A 14,779-nucleotide genomic window follows, 5' to 3' on the forward strand; every position below is an offset into this window, starting at 1 on the left:
GTCATTGTTTACTGATGAATTGTAATCAGATTTTAAACATGCAAAATGTGTAGGAATGAAAGTTGTGTTTGCCACATTCCTGCTTTATGTCAGTCCAGTTACACGAGTCTGCTTTGAGCACCATAAGTATGTTAGAGATGGAACAAGATCTGTTTGTACTTTCTTGTCAGGCTGATCAATGCAGTTCAACCCAACTGTGCTCAGGACATCTTCATGAAAGTGGCCAGGAGCATCTTTGCTGATGGTATCAACTGGGGTCGAGTCGTGGCTCTCTTTCATCTGGCCTACAGACTCATATACAGGGTAACCCATTGATTACTTGTTTTAGTGATCATCACAGAGACCACTGATCTCAAGAAAGGTCAAATAGTTCTCAAATTAGGAAGTTAAATGCTTCCTCTCACTCTCTCTGTTAAATTGAAACTATTTGGTAGGGATGTTCATAGTTGTGTAAGATGTTGTGCAAGAGCTGTTATGGTGTTTTATGTTTGTTTCATTTAGGATGATCCTCTTGTTTGCTGTTTGTTTCACATATCGTCCACAGCTTCATAGGTCTTACAAGATTTTAGACTTGTACGGTGGTTTTTCAGCACATATTTCAGCTATGTTTCTTAGTTAACCTACTTTTTGCATTATCTTGAGGACTTTTTCCATCAAAGTGAAACTTAAAATACAAAGTCATCACACTGAGACCTCAGTGGAAGCATTACACATACGTTTGCTTACTGCTGTCTGCAGTGGAGGAACATATAGCAGATTTGGCCACAACATGATGTATATGCAAAGCTGCTGGCTTTCATTTGTGTCAGTTTAGGTTTTTTGTGAGTAAGAGCACAGTTGGAATATCGTATGTGGCTTGCATGGACAAATAGTACTTCGCAGAACATTATTACATAATGGAGAAAAAGAGGAAAGGGGTGCTATCAGAGTGCAAAATAACTTTAAAAGTGGCATATATGGAACAACAAGTGTCACATTTTGAGGGAAACTCCTCTCTATGCGAGTCGTTCTGTCTTATTGCTGATTCTGTTTAAATGTATTTGACCGCATTTGCTGAAATACCAAGTCTCTGCCATTGCCGTTCGAAATATGCTCCTGTAGTGGAGGTCACACAAACTGGACATGTGTCTAAGCACCACAAGCACCTCTAAGTTTTCCAGACAATTCTAAATTGCAAATGTCTGTGTTCTTTTTATGAGTAGAGCAGCTGGTCAGACAGTTCCTTCTGTCTAATTCAGCCAGTCAGTCAGAGCATTGGTTTGGATGGAGAGGTCAGTGTCTGCAGGGGCAACAGAACCGGTCATCCATAAGGAAAATTATGTGCTGTCTGTTCAGCTTCCTTGTGGATACAAGCTGCCAATGGGTGTTGCCCATTGGTCTAGTCCCCAGCGGTGTAGGTTTATGTTGAAGTGACCAATGCCTATGCAAAAAGGGCTTGACATTGCCATTTGCCCACTGGCCCGGTGGCAATTTGGCCCACTTTTGGGCCACTACGGGTCAGTATAATTGATAAAATCATGGCCCACTCAGCCACTACAAATATTTGCAAAATTCTGTTGTTTTTGTAATTTGTTCCAGCGGCAAAGTCAAATTTCTTCAATGAGTCTGCCATGTTTGTTTTTGTCTCGCGCCACACTCCTGCAGAGTTTCGCACATGCTCCGTGTTCATGGTTTAACATCATGGTTTAGGGGACGGATACAAATAGCTATCTCAGAGATTTCAGCTGTCAGTTTCCACTGTGATGAACATAGTGAGGAAATGGAAGACCACAGGCACAGTACTAGTTAAGGCCCGAAGTGGCAGGCCAAGAAAAATCTCAGATAAGCTATAAAGTGAAGGATGGTGAGAACAGTCATAATCAACCTGCAGACCTACTCCAAAGACCTACAACATGATCTTGCTGCAGATAGTGTCTCTGTGCATCGTTCAGCTATACAGCGCACTTTGCACAAAGTGATGCTGTATGATGCTGTAATGCAGAAGAAGGGTTTTCTGCATACATGCCACAAACAGTCACTTGAGGTATGCTAAAGCACATTTGGGCAAGCCAGCTTCATTTTGGAATAAGGTGCTGTGGAGTTATGAAACTAAAATTATTTAGACATAAGGGGTGATATGCATGGCTGAAAAAGAACACAGCATTCCAAGAAAAACATTTGCTACCTACAGTAAAATTTGGAGGTGGTTCCATCATGCTGTGGGGCTGTGTGGTCAGTGCAGGTACTGGGAATCCTGTTCAAGTTGAGGGTCACATGGATTCCAGTCAATATCAGCAGATTCTTCAGAACACTGTTCAAGAATCAGTGACAAAGTTGACGTTGCGCCAGGGCTGGATCTTTCAACAAGACAACGACCCTAAACACTGCTCAAAATCTACTAAGGCATTCATGCAGAGGAACAAGTACAACGTTCTGGAATGGCCATCTCAGTCCCCAGACCTGAATATTATTGAAAATCTGTGATGTGATTTTAAGCGGGCTGTCCATGCTTGAAAACCAACAAACCTGACTGAACTGGAGATGTTTTGTAAAGAGGAATGATCCAAAATACCTTCAGCCAGAATCCAGACTCTCATTGGAAGCTATAGGAAGCGTTTAGAGGCTGTTATTTCAGCAAAAGGAGGGTCTACTAAATATTGATGGGTTTTTTTTTTTCTGTTGGGGTGTTCAAATTTATGCACCTGCCTGATTTTATTTAAAGAATTATTGCACACTTTCTGTAAATCCTATAAACTTCATTTCTCTTCTCAAATATCACTGTGTTCGTCTGCTATATCATACATTTAGCTGAAATTGCTGAACAACCAATGATTTATAAAGGAAAATCATGGAAATCATCAGGAGTGCCCAAACTTTGACTTACAAGTGTGTGTGTGTATTGTGATTGTGTACAGTGGTGATGGCCGAGTGGCTAGTGCACTTGGTTTCAGTACAGAATGTTCCTGCAGAAGGTTTGTATATTGCAAACACAGGCCGTGCAGGCTGCCATACCAACACACACAACAGGAAAAATAAGGTTGTCATTAGTATCAGGACTGTGACTGTGCACCGGTTAACCATTTAGAATTAATATGATGTTCTCAGCTTGGCTGATAAATAAATACATATTTTACTTTTGAAACTCACCTCCTGTAAAGATGTCCTCCTGTCTCACTTGTCTCAGTGCTCATCACAATGACAGCTGGCTGTGTTTTTCTGTATCCGGGGTACGCGCTCACTGGCTCGCCCCGTGGTTTATATACTTAATGAAGTAAAATATTATCAGGATTCCAGTGGCCTCCAAAAGGTTTTTTCGTTTAGAACCCATGAGCTCTGCTTAACAATCTTTCACATCAGTCCCGCTCGAAATGGCCGCTACACTTTGGAGAAGCTCACAACAGGTGGATCCTTCAGTTTCACCGTGCTTACCCACAGCCCGAGCCCTTCCTTATTTTTCAGCGGTAGCGCATGATAGCTAACATTATTTCTTCTGTATCCCTCATTACTACAGCCGGGAGCCACGCAAAAACACCTATTTTTTTGCTAAAAAGCTCTCTGACTGTTTTGTTGCGAGCACGTAAAATCCACGGGGGGAGACGACAGCGCGCTATCTTGGTGTACATATAGTGATGTCATAAACTGTCTGACCAATCACATGCGTTCTGTATAAATTTTTATTTTATCAATTTATTAATCATCAAAAACAACCAAAAAAGAAAGGTGGGAAATATATGCTTTTAGTATGTTTTAGCATATAAGATGACAATTAAATTTAGGCTAGTCCTCCTTTAAAACTAGACCTGAAAGTTCAGCTACAATTTGCCAGAAGGTGTATAAGATGAAAGCCTAGGTTTGATGTTTTGATGAAAGAATTAAGTACTTTTATTTTTTATAGATTTTATAGCCTTACTTTTATAGACTTAAAGAGAAAAGACAGCATTCTCTCTCTGTCTGTCTCTGTCTCTCTCTCTGTCTGTCTCTCTTCAATTTTCAATTTCAATGAAGCTTTACGAGGTCTGTTAGAAAACTATCCGACCTTTTTAATTTTTTTTAAAAACTATATGGATTTGAATCATGTGCGCTTGCATCAGCCAAGCTTGAACCTTCGTGCGAAATGGCTGAGCGGTTGGAGCAGCGCTGAATCAAATTTTTCCAGAAACTATGAGAGACAGCCAGGTGGAAACAATTCGGAAGATTCAGACGGCTTTCGGTGAGGATACTCTGGGCATCACACAGATTAAGGACCATTACAACCGGATTAAAGACGGCCCACAGTGACGGAGGGGGCGCCGCGTTCTGAGCGGCCATCGACAGGCTGAAACGACCAGATCATTTCCAAAGTGAAGGCTGTGTTGATCCGGGATGTCGTCTGACTACCAGAGAAATTGCAGAAGAGTTGGACATCAGCACATTTGTGGCAGATTCCACTGTTACAAGAGATTTTGTAATGAAAGACGTGCAGAGGAATTCGCGCGTCGGGACGGAGCCGCAGTGGCGCGCAACAAAAAGCACGTCCATGTTGGAAACCATTTGGAAGATTCAGACGGCTTTCGGTGGCTTTTCAGTCGAGTGAGTATCCGCGGAATTGTGTAACAGCTGGGCATGTCACAACTTGTCCTGTGAGACTTCCAACACGGACGTGCTTTTTGTTGCGCGCCATTGCGGCTCCGTCCCGATGCGCGAATTCCTCTGCACGTCTTTCATTACAAAATCTCCTGTAACAGTGGAATGTGCCGCAGAAGTGCTGATGTCCAACTCTTCTGCAATTTCTCTGGTAGTCAGACGACATCCCGGATCAACACAGAGTTCACTTTGAAAATGATCTGGTTGTTTTAGCCTATCGATGGCCGCTCGGAGCGTCCTCCGCCGCTGTGGGCCATCCTTAATCTGTGTGACGCCCAGAGTATCCTCACCGAAAGCCGTCTGAATCTTCCGAATGGTTTCCACCTGGCTGTCTCTCACAGTTTCTGGAAAAATTGGATTCAGCGCTGCTCCAATCGCTCAACCATTTTTCTGACAATAAAAATCCGACGAGGGGGGTGGACCAGTGCTCACTCAAAGCCTGCCTACAGGCGAATGACGCAACCGACAGGTGTGAAAAAAAACACGCATGCGCACGAAGGTTCAAGCTTGGCTGATGCAAGCGCACATGATTCAAATCCATGTAGTTTTTTAAAAGAATAAAAAGGTCGGATAGTTTTCTAACAGACCTCGTATTGATATGGGAGACATGTTTACATTGTCAAAGCATGTGTTAAGAGTAAAAATTAAGGAACAGTTCAAGATTTTAAAGATTTTCCTTTAACATTGTGCTCGAGCATACATAACGTCAGTAACTGTGACATTATCTAAAGTTGTTCTCGTGTGTGTTGTCTCGTCTCCAAGGCACTGACCACCAACCATTTAGAAAACATCCAAATTGTCATCAGCTGGGTCCTGCAGGTCATCAAAGATCAACTCTACAACTGGATCATACAGCAGGGAGGCTGGGTGAGTGAAGTAGTACACAGAGAGGTCTTTTAATAAATAGGGTTGGGTGTCTCATCTGACCTCCTGATTACAGGTAACATGACTATTGTATACGTTTTCAAGTATTTTGTTTTACACAAACAAATGGACACAGAAAATGTGTGGTGGAGTAAAAGGTTTTAACAAAGATAAATGATGCGGCCAGATTCAGCAGCTGAAATGGTGCTGGGTGTCAGTACACACATCTGTTGAGACACTTGCGCGTGTGACGCGTGTGTAGTCTGTTTCAGGCGTGAGGCGTTACATATGTAGCAAAATCTCGTCTGAGTTTTCTTGTTTGGACCTGATTTTACTAGTTAGTTTGGGGTTTTGTGTGTATCTTTATGCACGTGCACACGTGTGAGAGATTCCACAGCTCTCACTATGTAACAAACCCATCTGGAATCCATTTTAAGAGTTCAGACCCAAACAGTTTTGCAAAAATGCATTTTAAATCTTATTTCTTACCAAGAAAAACTCCAGTAGATGTGCACACCACAGCCTGTGCAGTTACATAACATGAGCAGTGGTGGGCACAGCTAACCAAAAAGTTAGCTTCGATAACTGGTAATCAGCTAACTGAAAAGTTAACTTTTTTAGCACAAAGCCGATAAACTGCCTAAAAACTTATTGGAAGCTACAGATAACCGATAACTTTCAATTTTGCCTCAAACACGCTCTCAGCTACTAAGAAGCTGATTTTGAGTTTAAACACCGCCAAAGCTTCTAACAGAACCAATGGTGATCACAAACCCAAACAGCCAATGAGCCAACGTTTCTGTCTTTGTGCGCTCTGCCACCTGCTGTAGGAAAGTGTCATTTATGCTGACAGGATACAGTGGTCCAGCGATGAGGCAGAGGTCTTGAAATGGAAAGCAGGTTTGAATTATGGTTTTGCTTTAAAAATAAAATTATTCCGGATAGAATAACTACATTAATGTCAACTCTTAAAATGTACAAAGTGATATATAACACATCTGTTAATTTTAAAATAATGCACTAATTCTGAAGTTTTGAACATTAACACACAGAAGCCCAAAGGGATTATGGGTAAACTAAGCCTCCGCTCATACTGATTGGTTGATTCATTCATTCTAAGTAAAAACCAACACAAGTGAATCATTGTAACATGTTGGTGTTTACAAATAAATGTGCTTTTGTAAAATGTCATTTCTTTAATTTGTATAAAAAATGAAAGAAATTTTCAAGATCCCGCTAGACAGCGCCTAAGTGCACACGTGATGACATCACAACTCTATCCAGTTAGGGAGACAAGGTTTCTTGCAATAACAAGAACTGTCAAAAAATGTTCTCGTGTGCGGTTGGATTTGTGTGGCAATAGGAATTGCTGTTGGAATTCTTGAATAGCCATGTCAGTAGCACAAAGAAATCAAATAATCACGAAAACACACGGTGCGGTGTCATAATGCATCAGTCGCTGTTGCTATGTGAGGCATCATAACATCCAATCGGTTAGTGCAGGGGTGTCCAAACTACGGCCCGCGGGCCAACTGCGGCCCGCGGTTCAGTTTTTATTGGCCCGCAGCAAATTCTGAAAATATAATTAAATATGGCCCACACAAGAAGCTTGAGGTCAACTTTGTTGCACTTCTCAGTCACTTCTCCATCTAGCCAGCCACAGAAACGAAATTAAGCGAAGAAAACTTTTACAGCACCGAAGAAGAAGAACACAAAATATTAAGTGAATGTAGAAGATTTCAAACACGGTGGGAAAACGAGTATTTTTTCAAAGAAATCAACGGAAAGTGTGTCTGTTTGATTTGTAACGAAGATGTTGCTGTGATGAAAGAGTATAATGTCCGTCGGCACTATGAGACCAAACATCAGAGCTACACATCGTACACCGGTGCCGAACGAACACAGAAAGTCAAGCAAATGGCAGCTAGCCTGCAAGCTCAACAGCAGTTTTTTTTTCGTGCTAACAAAATACAGGAAAACGCCACAACAGCAAGTTATGAAGTCGCTAAACTTATTGCCCAGCACGGCAAACCGTTTTCAGACGGTGATTTCATAAAGCAGTGCCTCATCAAAGTCACAGAAATAATGTGCCCAGAAAAAGTGCCGGATTTCAACAATGTGAGCTTATCCAGAAATACAGTGGTGCGGAGAATCGAGGACTTGTCCGCTAACTTCAAACTTCTGCTGAGAGATAAAGCTTGTGCTTTTGATTTTTACTCGATAGCATGCGATGAGAGCACAGATGCCACAGACACCGCGCAACTGTTAATTTTTTTGCGGGGAGTAGATGATCATTTTTGCTGTACGGAGGAGCTGCTTGATATGATGAGCCTAAAAGGCACAACGACAGGAAAAGATATTTTTGAAGCTGTGTCAGAGGCAGTTAAAAAGATGGGGCTTAAATGGGACAAGCTCTGTGGAGTAACAACTGATGGAGCTCCGGCCATGGCGGGTGAGCGCAAAGGAATGGCATCGATAGTGTGCGCCAAGGTAAAAGAGAGCGGAGGTGAGGCTGTTAGGATGCACTGTATAATCCACCAAGAAGCACTGTGTGCCAAGACTGTCCAGCTGGGTGATGTGATGAACACTGTTGTAAAAACTGTCAACATAATTCGAGCTAGAGGACTGTACCACAGAGAATTTCAGGCTTTCCTATCTGATGTGGATGCTGAATACGGGGATGTACTCTACCACTCTGATGTGCGCTGGCTCAGCCGCGGCTTTGTGCTGCACCGGTTTTATTCGCTGAGATCAGAAATCGACCAGTTTTTAAAAGAGAAGGGCCAACCTCTTCATGAACTAAGTGACCCTCTGTGGCTGGCAGACCTGGCATTTTTAGTTGATCTTACACATCATCTGAATTCACTGAACAAGAACCTACAAGGCAGAGAACAGCTGGTGCCACACCTGTATGCGCACATGAAAGCCTTCTGCGTAAAGCTCCGCCTGTTTGCGACACAACTACGAGGCTTTAATGCTGCACACTTCCCTGCGCTGTCTGAAATCAAGTCTGCTTTTCCAAAGGCCGACCTTTCTGCTAAAAAGGAGAAATATGTGTCTGTGATTGCATCTCTCATGACAGAATTCAACCAGCGTTTCCAAGATTTTTCTGTCATTGAAAAACAAATCAAGCTGTTCTCGACCCCCTTCCTGGTGGAAGCAGAAGAAGTGGAAGAGAGTCTGCAGTTAGAACTGATTGAAATGCAATGTGATGATTCTCTGAAGAGTCAACATCAGCTTCTCTCCCTCCCTGAATTCTATCAGAGTTTGGATAATGCCAAGTTTCCTCTGATGAGACACCACGCAAAAAGAATGATGAGCCTGTTCGGCTCAACATACATATGTGAACAAACATTTTCTCTGTTAAATCAGAACAAAAGCAGACTGAGAACCAGAATGACTGATAGCCTTCTCTGTGAAGTCCTTTGTGTCTCAACCACCAAACTTTCTCCTGACATGTCAGCCATCCTTCAATCCAAAGGACAGCATCACTGCTCCCACTGACTGCAATGTTCTTCACGTTATAGGTGAGTTAGAAATACACACAGTATTCATGTGTCAATATGTCACCTAGTGTGTGGCCTGGCCCTTTGTTTATTTTTCTGTATTTGGCCCTCACTAAAAAAAGTTTGGACACCCCTGGGTTAGTGGCTCAGTGCGGTGTCATAGCTGATCAATCAGTCACTCCATGAGGTGTCATAACATCCAATTGGTTAGTGGCTCGGTGTGGTGTCATAACAGATCAATCAGTCGCTCTGTGAGGCGTCATAACATGCAATTGGTTAGTGGCTCGGTGCGGTGTCGTAACTGATCAATCAGTTGCTCCATGAGGCATCATATAACATCCAGCCTGGTTCACATGGCAAGATAATTAGGCCAATATCGGACCCGATCTTCCCCTTCCGACAATCTTAAGGACGCCCCGACAATCGTGATGACGCTAAATATAATCTTATCAGATATTGCATCAGTTGCTGTCGCTATGTGAGGCGTCATAACATCCAATCAGTTAGCTGCTCGGTGCGGTGTCATAACTGATGAATCAGTCGCTCCGTGAGGCGTCATAACATCCAATCGGTTAGTGGCTCAGTGCGGTGTCATAACTGATCAATCAGTCGCTCCATGAGGTGTCATAACATCCAATCAGTTAGCTGCTCGGTGCGGTGTCATAACTGATGAATCAGTCGCTCCGTGAGGCGTCATAACATCCAATCGGTTAGTGGCTCAGTGCGGTGTCATAACTGATCAATCAGTCGCTCTGTGAGGCGTCATAACATCCAATCGGTTAGTGGCTCGGTGTGGTGTCATAACAGATCAATCAGTCGCTCTGTGAGGTGTCATAACATCCAATCGGTTAGTGGCTCGGTGTGGTGTCATAACAGATCAATCAGTCGCTCTGTGAGGCGTCATAACATGCAATTGGTTAGTGGCTCGGTGCAGTGTCGTAACAGATCAATCAGTCGCTCCGTGAGGCGTCATAACATCCAATCGGTTAGTGGCTCAGTGCGGTGTCATAACTGATCAATCAGTCGCTCCATGAGGTGTCATAACATCCAATCGGTTAGTGGCTCAGTGCGGTGTCATAGCTGATCAATCAGTCGCTCTGTGAGGCGTCATAACATCCAATCGGTTAGTGCTCGGTGTGGTGTCATAACAGATCAATCAGTCGCTCTGTGAGGTGTCATAACATCCAATCGGTTAGTGGCTCGGTGTGGTGTCATAACAGATCAATCAGTCGCTCTGTGAGGCATCATAACATGCAATTGGTTAGTGGCTCAGTGCGGTGTCATAGCTGATCAATCAGTCGCTCTGTGAGGCGTCATAACATGCAATTGGTTAGTGGCTCGGTGCAGTGTCGTAACTGATCAATCAGTTGCTCCATGAGGCGTCATATAACATCCATCCTGGTTCACACGGCAAGATAATTAGGCCAGTATCGGACCCGATCTTCCCCTTCCGACAATCTTAAGGACGCCCCGACAATTGTGATGATGCTAAATATAATCTTATCAGATATTGCATCAGTCGCTGTCGCTATGTGAGGCGTCATAACATCCAATCGGTTAGCTGCTCGGTGCGGTGTCATAACTGATGAATCAGTCGCTCCATGAGGCGTGTTAACATGCAGTCAGTTAGTGGCTCGGTGCGGTGTCATAACTGATCAATCAGTCGCTCCGTGAGGTGTCATAACATCCAGCCTGGTTCACATGGCAAGATAATTAGGCCAATATCGGACCCCATCTTCCCCTTCCGACAATCTTAAGGATGCCCCGACAATCGTGATGATGCTAAATATAATCTTATCAGATATTCCTGCTGTGTGTGGTGTGTTAAGAACGATGTGAGGAGCTAAATGTGACATGCAGCCAATCAGAAAACGAGGTGTCTGACCTGGGAATGTTCTTGTCTGTTTGTGTGTGTTGTTTTTACCGTGTGGCCGACACCACACACTGTACAACTAAACCTGTCAGATCTATGATTTTTTTTTTATCTCCACGTGTGTGGTCTCTCAGGTTATGGAAACCTACAGATAATTTTAAAATCCTGTGTTCTGTCGAGATGAGGTGCGCCGTCGAGATGAGGTGTGTGGCACCTCCGCTCGACAGATAAGTCTGTCGAAATGAGGTGCGTCGTCGAGATGAGGTTCCTCGCGTAACTGCATATGTGTGCACTGAAAAAATTACTTGACGAAGTTCGCTTATTTTGATGGGCAAGTAAATGTATAAATTGCTCATCCGAACGTAGTAATGTATAAAATCTACTCACTATAAAACGATAAGTATTTTTAACCTGGAATTAGCTTATTTCGACAGGCAAAATATACATATACTTACATTTATGCTCCTAACATAAAATACAGAAAATGTTTTACTTACTAGGCTATAAATACACTGAATACAATAAAAAAAAAAAAAAAAAACTTTGATGGAAAAAACAAGAACAAAAAAAAAATGCACATGCGCAGTTGCATGTCGAGAGAGTTACATCATCTCCCCATGTGCAGTTGCGCGAAGCACCTCATCTCGACGGGTGACGTCTTCAAGTCCGGGGTAGAGCGATGTGCGCATGCATGCGCAGTAGCGTGACACACCTCATCTCGATGTTCACCTCATCTCGACGGGACACCTGCAGTCGACAACACTGTGATATAACTGGTCGCCAGTAGATTGCAGTGTTCTATGCATTTTGATGCCAGTTATATCACGGCCTGAATCACAATTTAACAGACCTTTCGGCTTTGAGAAGCAACCCGGACTGCTTCTGGCATTTTTACATAAAACAAACACAATAACAACGTCTGTAAACCCAGAGAATATATTCACAACAGTTTTAGGCATAATATACAAAGAGTTTAATGCTGTTGTCCGTGTGGAGCCTGATCAGAGTGTCTCAGATGCATTTCTCCTGTTGTGGACTTTTACCCAGAATGTACTGCGCACACACCATGTCCACACTAAAACCTTTGAAATTAGTCCAATACTTTAAAACTAAACTATATATCTGATATTTTCACTTTATAAAACTTCAGACGTGATGTTAATTGAAATAACTTGTCCGAAATTGGTTTGGTAAAAATTGTAACCATAAGTTAAAACTGTATGCCTCTGGATGACTTGTGTGATATTGCCAGCGTATCACTATGGGGTCAAAAGAAATGAGCTTTTTTTCTTTTCTATGACCAGTTCTCTTTTGCCTGCAAAGGATAGAGCGGTTTCTTATAGAACTGTCTCTGTTTGTAGAGGATAGAACTGTGCATCTAGTACAAAAAGCTACATCTACAAAAATGTTGGCAGACTAAAAATTATCGGACCAAAACTTACTGGAAGATAATTGGTCCGATGATGGTTTTCAAAGTTATCTGAAAAGCTAATCCGATAATGAAAACATTATCTTTGATAATTAACAGATTAGCGGAACTGTGCCCACCACTGAACATGAGTTCCTGTCCGTTGTTAAACTTGCCCTCAGGCAGGTCCTGTTACAAAATGAGTTCCACATACAGAAAAAAAGTGTTTTTTGACAGATGAGACTCCAGAAAATACATATACTTGTGTGAAGTGCCTTGAGGCAAGTTTGTTGTGATTTGGCGCTATATAAATGAAAATAAATTGAATTGAAATTGAATTTACAGTATGTATTTATTCAAATGAAGAAAATAATTTAAATTATCAACTAAATAATTGTCCTTTTTGAGTCTGTATAGGTAGTGCTTTGTGTAATGTCTGTGGTGGTGTTGCAGGTTGTGGGCTCAGTGTTGGATTGTTGAGGTTGTAATATGTATTATAAAACACCTAAATAGATCCTTGTCATTTGATTGCTGGTTTGAATGTCATGTGATTTTGATAACGATATTGATCACCATTTGCCATATTTTCCATTTACTGTGCCATTTTGGTTCCATACGTTATGCACTACTGCACGCTGCGACAACCTTGACATGGCGACGCCGCTTAGTTTAAAAACAAATATGGCAGAGTTTGTTTTGGTCACAGACGACGATTTGAACGAGCTTATTGACAGTGCTCATTCTTCTAACACAAGTGCCCCCTCGCCCCAATAAAAAAAAAAAAAAAGACAAATCCAGTACACTGTAAGCTGTCTGGAGGCATTTGCTGGGACATTGCTAGCTGAAGTAGAAGTGCTGTCAGATGAAGAGCTCAACAAATTTCTGCCGCGATTTTTCGCTGGACTGAGGAAAGCAGACGGCAGTCTGTACACAAACAATTTAGAATTGGATTGTTTTTGAACTATCTGACTGTTGAGAACAATTTTGGATTGCTATTTAAAGTTTGTGTTGGACTGTTTGGAACCTCTTGACCTTAAAGGATCAATGATGCACACCACAATGTAAGCCCCTTTTCTCTTATTTATAAATTAATAAAATATCAAATGATGAGGATCTCTTTTAGGTGTTATATAAAACAAATAATGAATGTTTTTTTCCATTTGTTTAATGGAAAGAATATTTCTTGAGGTGAAAGATGGAATGCTCCATTCAACAAGGCTCAGCCAAACATTAGACAGTGGAACAACAATGGAACATTTCATCTTTCACCTCATGAAATATTCTTAATATTGCATTCATTATTTGTATACTATTCCACAGTTCTTCTCAAAGGGCAGCAGACATCGACTTGTGTAGAGAAACAAAGACCTGCTGGTCCTAACTTGGCTCTCTCACTCTTCGTAGGAGGGCGTTGTACGGAGTTTTTCTCACTGGCGGACAGCAGCCGTTGTGGCATCGGTGGTGCTGGTAGCGACCTTCGTTTACTACAGGAGGCTGCGTTGAGTCCAGTGGATGTCACTGGTCTGCCTTCAGGATAAACACAGCCAGACAGTTTTCTTTTATTCACGATAACCACTTCCCACCATCTTCCTAAATGAGTGGAGGTGAAGAGCTTGTATGTAGAGGAGGAGAACTTCCTGTCATCTCAGGTTCCTGAGAAGGGAAAAAAGCAGTTCCAGCCAACTATCTCTCCACCTTCACCTGCTGCCTTTACCTTCTGTGGAGTTCAAAGACTCAAGGACTTGAAGGTGACGTAGTCTGACATGATCTCAGGTGCCCCCTGTTGGTGTTTGCCAGCAGCATTAGTTGTTTACCTTTAATTTAGTCTGAAATAATAAACTGTAGATGTCTTCAAATATGGCCATAATGCCAGATGCCCGGCCCGGTCCAGCTGTCAGGTTCACACATTAGTCTGTATTGGTTCTGGTTGGGTTTTTGCTTAAATGTGGATTTTTATACAGAATGTCCACTACCTGTTATTTTCTTTGTCACTGCAGACACCGCCTCTTATGGCTTTAACTGTTCAAAAGTTTTTATTTTATGACATCATAAATAAAAAGCAATCAGTTTATATTTTTAACTTTGTAAAAAAAGAGCTCATTAATCGCAGTGAAAATACATTTATGAAATCTAAACATATCAAACATGTATGGTTTGATATTTTATTATATAAAATATCAAACCATACATGTGTTCAGATTCTTGAACTGAAATAATCACTTTTACAGATGGATACCAGAAAAAAAAAAGCGTCATATTTTACCCCTTTAGTGCCCGCCCTCAAATGAGTCTGTGCTGCCAAATTTGATTCTGGTTCAGTTAATCATGAAGAATTGTTAAGGGAGTGACGGTGTCGTGGTGAATCTCTCTAAAACAGGCTACTTTAGAAACCAAGTGAGGGAAGTCACCAAGACACCCGTGATACCTCTGAAAGGGTTACATGTTTCAGTGGCTGTGATTAGAGACGCAGTTTGATGCTTCATCAGTCGCAGCCACTGAAGCATTTAACACTTTCACAGCCATCAT

General features: G+C 42.1%; 1 protein-coding gene across 1 annotated transcript in view; it reads left to right on the forward strand.

Moving 5' to 3' along the window:
* zgc:153993 (uncharacterized protein LOC767645 homolog) overlaps positions 1 to 13,921 on the forward strand; it is a 37,033-nt gene extending 23,112 nt beyond the window's left edge. The window contains exons 4-6 of the mRNA XM_034183773.1: positions 171 to 303; positions 5,365 to 5,469; positions 13,658 to 13,921. Of these exons, the coding sequence (XP_034039664.1) occupies positions 171 to 303; positions 5,365 to 5,469; positions 13,658 to 13,756 (337 nt within the window). The 3' untranslated portion in view covers positions 13,757 to 13,921. The remainder of the gene's footprint in view (positions 1 to 170; positions 304 to 5,364; positions 5,470 to 13,657) is intronic.
* The last annotated feature ends 858 nt before the right edge of the window (positions 13,922 to 14,779 follow it).

Source organism: Thalassophryne amazonica, chromosome 2 (assembly GCF_902500255.1).
Source record: "Thalassophryne amazonica chromosome 2, fThaAma1.1, whole genome shotgun sequence".
Lineage (NCBI taxonomy): Eukaryota > Metazoa > Chordata > Actinopteri > Batrachoidiformes > Batrachoididae > Thalassophryne > Thalassophryne amazonica.